At 58.6% G+C, this 2,015-nt stretch overlaps 1 protein-coding gene across 1 annotated transcript; it reads right to left on the bottom strand.

Annotated features, from left to right (window-relative positions):
• Nucleotides 1–1,544: 1,544 nt before the first annotated feature.
• On the bottom strand, nt 1,545–1,805 carry PRM3 (protamine 3). The gene has a single exon (XM_024733599.1). The coding sequence runs from the start codon at nt 1,803–1,805 to the stop codon at nt 1,545–1,547; it is 261 nt and encodes an 86-aa protein (XP_024589367.1).
• Nucleotides 1,806–2,015: the final 210 nt, after the last annotated feature.

Genomic DNA, 2,015 nt, shown 5'->3' with positions numbered 1-2,015 from the left:
GTCTCTGGACCCTCTCCACCACTCCCCGCACCCCTCCACTCCGACTGCCGACTTCCCCAGCCTCGAGTGTGTAGTGGGACAGAGACTGTGTTTATTGATCCCAGGGCCCATACTGTATGACTGGCACAGTGCCTGGCATACAGTAGGGCCCCAACAAATGTTTGCTGGGCAGATGAATGGGCGGGTGGATCTGTAGGCCTTGGACAAAAGGACAAAGCTGCCGACCGACTTGCTTGGTCAGGACGGGGGGTGGGTGGTCACAGACGGCAGGGCCACCTCCTTCAAGCCTCAGGTGCCGTGGGCCATCTGCAGGCCTCAGTGGTGGCCTCCTCTTTGAGTAGCCCAAGGCCTCTCCTTACCCCTCACCCAGCCCCCAAAGAAATAGAGACGTCCCTGGAAATACTGCCTCCCCACCCCTCCCAGCAGCCCTGATCAGGATCCTTCTCGGGCTCAGATGGCTGGTGCTTGGGGGCTATTGAGGGAAGAGGGTGGAGATCACATTTGTTATTTCTATTGGAAAGAAAAAGGTTAAGGGAGCCAGGGACAGGAGGGGCAGCAGACACATTATGATGCTTCTAGAAGAAGGCCAGAGTGAGTGGACCTGGGTCTTAGGTCAGTGTCTGGCCCCTTCTCTGGGCTTCCTTTGCCCATTGTTCTAATGAGGGCATTGGCTCTGCCCCCACAGCTGGAACCCTTGAACAAGGCAGAAGTGAGCCTCTCATGAGGGTACAGATGGTCACCTTGAGTGTAGGGATGGCAGAAGAATCAGTGGCTGAGAAGGACTCAGACCCCTCCAACCTGCTCAGCCCCCAAAACCGGGGCCTGCGAGTCAGATGGAACCACCGTGGCTCCAACAGCAGTGCCCGTCTTGGTGAAACACTCACTGCGTGCCAGGCCTGGTCCCACCCAGCGTTTCAGTCATTTCTCCCGACCCGCTGACCTGTGGGTAGCTATTAACGTCACCCTTAGGCAGGGAGGGCAGGCTTAGGTTCAGAGACAGACAGCGACTTGCTCAGTGTCACACAGCGAGCGCAAAGAAATTGGAAGCAGGTCTGCTGACCTCCCAAGTCTGTGCTCTTTAAGACCGTTTATGGTTAGAGCAGCAAAATGGGGGTTTGCAGAGGGAGATGATACTGTCCCATCGGGTGCTCTCAGCCTGCATCTGCTCAGACTCAGGGAGGAATCTTCCCTGGAGACGGGGCTGGCTGAGGTGACTTTCTAGCCCAGGCTACCACATTCTCCACCCCCTGCAGCACGGGACAGCGGCTGAGAAGTCACAGGGAGTGGACCTTGTGAGGGCTTCTGGCTGGAGTTCAGGGACGGGGGTCAGTGACTCCTGCTCTTCAACCTCCCTGCACACACGCACATGTGCGCGCGGGGTGCCACGGGCACAGGGTCGGGGTGTGGCAGCGGGGGGAGAGCAGACAGGAGGAGGATTCCTTGGAGACTCTTTTTTTTTTTTTTGAGACTCTTTATTTACTCTTTTCTGAAAGTTCTTCTCTCTGGAACAGCGACCGGCACCTCTTCCCGGGCCACGTCATGGGTCAGGACTGTGTCTGCTTGGGCTTGGGGTTCTTCTGGGCCACAGAGTCGTCTTTGGCACCTTCCTCCTGCCACTCAGGCTCCAGCAGCAGCAGCTTGCCCTGCACCGGGAGCTCCTCCGCCTCTCCCTCTGCCTCTCCCTCCTCCTCCCCCTCCGACGACAAGGAGAAGTTATCCTGACTCATGCAGGCCACGAGCTTCTTCATGGAGGATTCGTGGCCCCGGCCGTGGCCCGTGCCGAGCTTGGCACAGTGGGAACCCATCGCCCACTTTGGCTGCCTCTCTGGACTGGGAGGAAAGGCCACTGGTGGGGTATGGAGGGGCCGGCGAGGGTGGTAAGCAGAGCGCTGACATCACAAAGGGGGTGTCACCCTGGGATACCTGAGTCTGAGCCGACACCTGAACTCAAACCTAGGCTACCAGCTGTCCCACTGAGCCCCTGCCACATACGGGGCAGGACCGAGGCCAAATGC

The sequence above is a fragment of the Neophocaena asiaeorientalis genome, unplaced genomic scaffold (genome assembly GCF_003031525.2).
Source record: "Neophocaena asiaeorientalis asiaeorientalis breed wild unplaced genomic scaffold, Neophocaena_asiaeorientalis_V1.1 C48874412, whole genome shotgun sequence".
NCBI lineage: Eukaryota > Metazoa > Chordata > Mammalia > Artiodactyla > Phocoenidae > Neophocaena > Neophocaena asiaeorientalis.
This window is presented reverse-complemented; position numbering and strand designations above follow the sequence as displayed.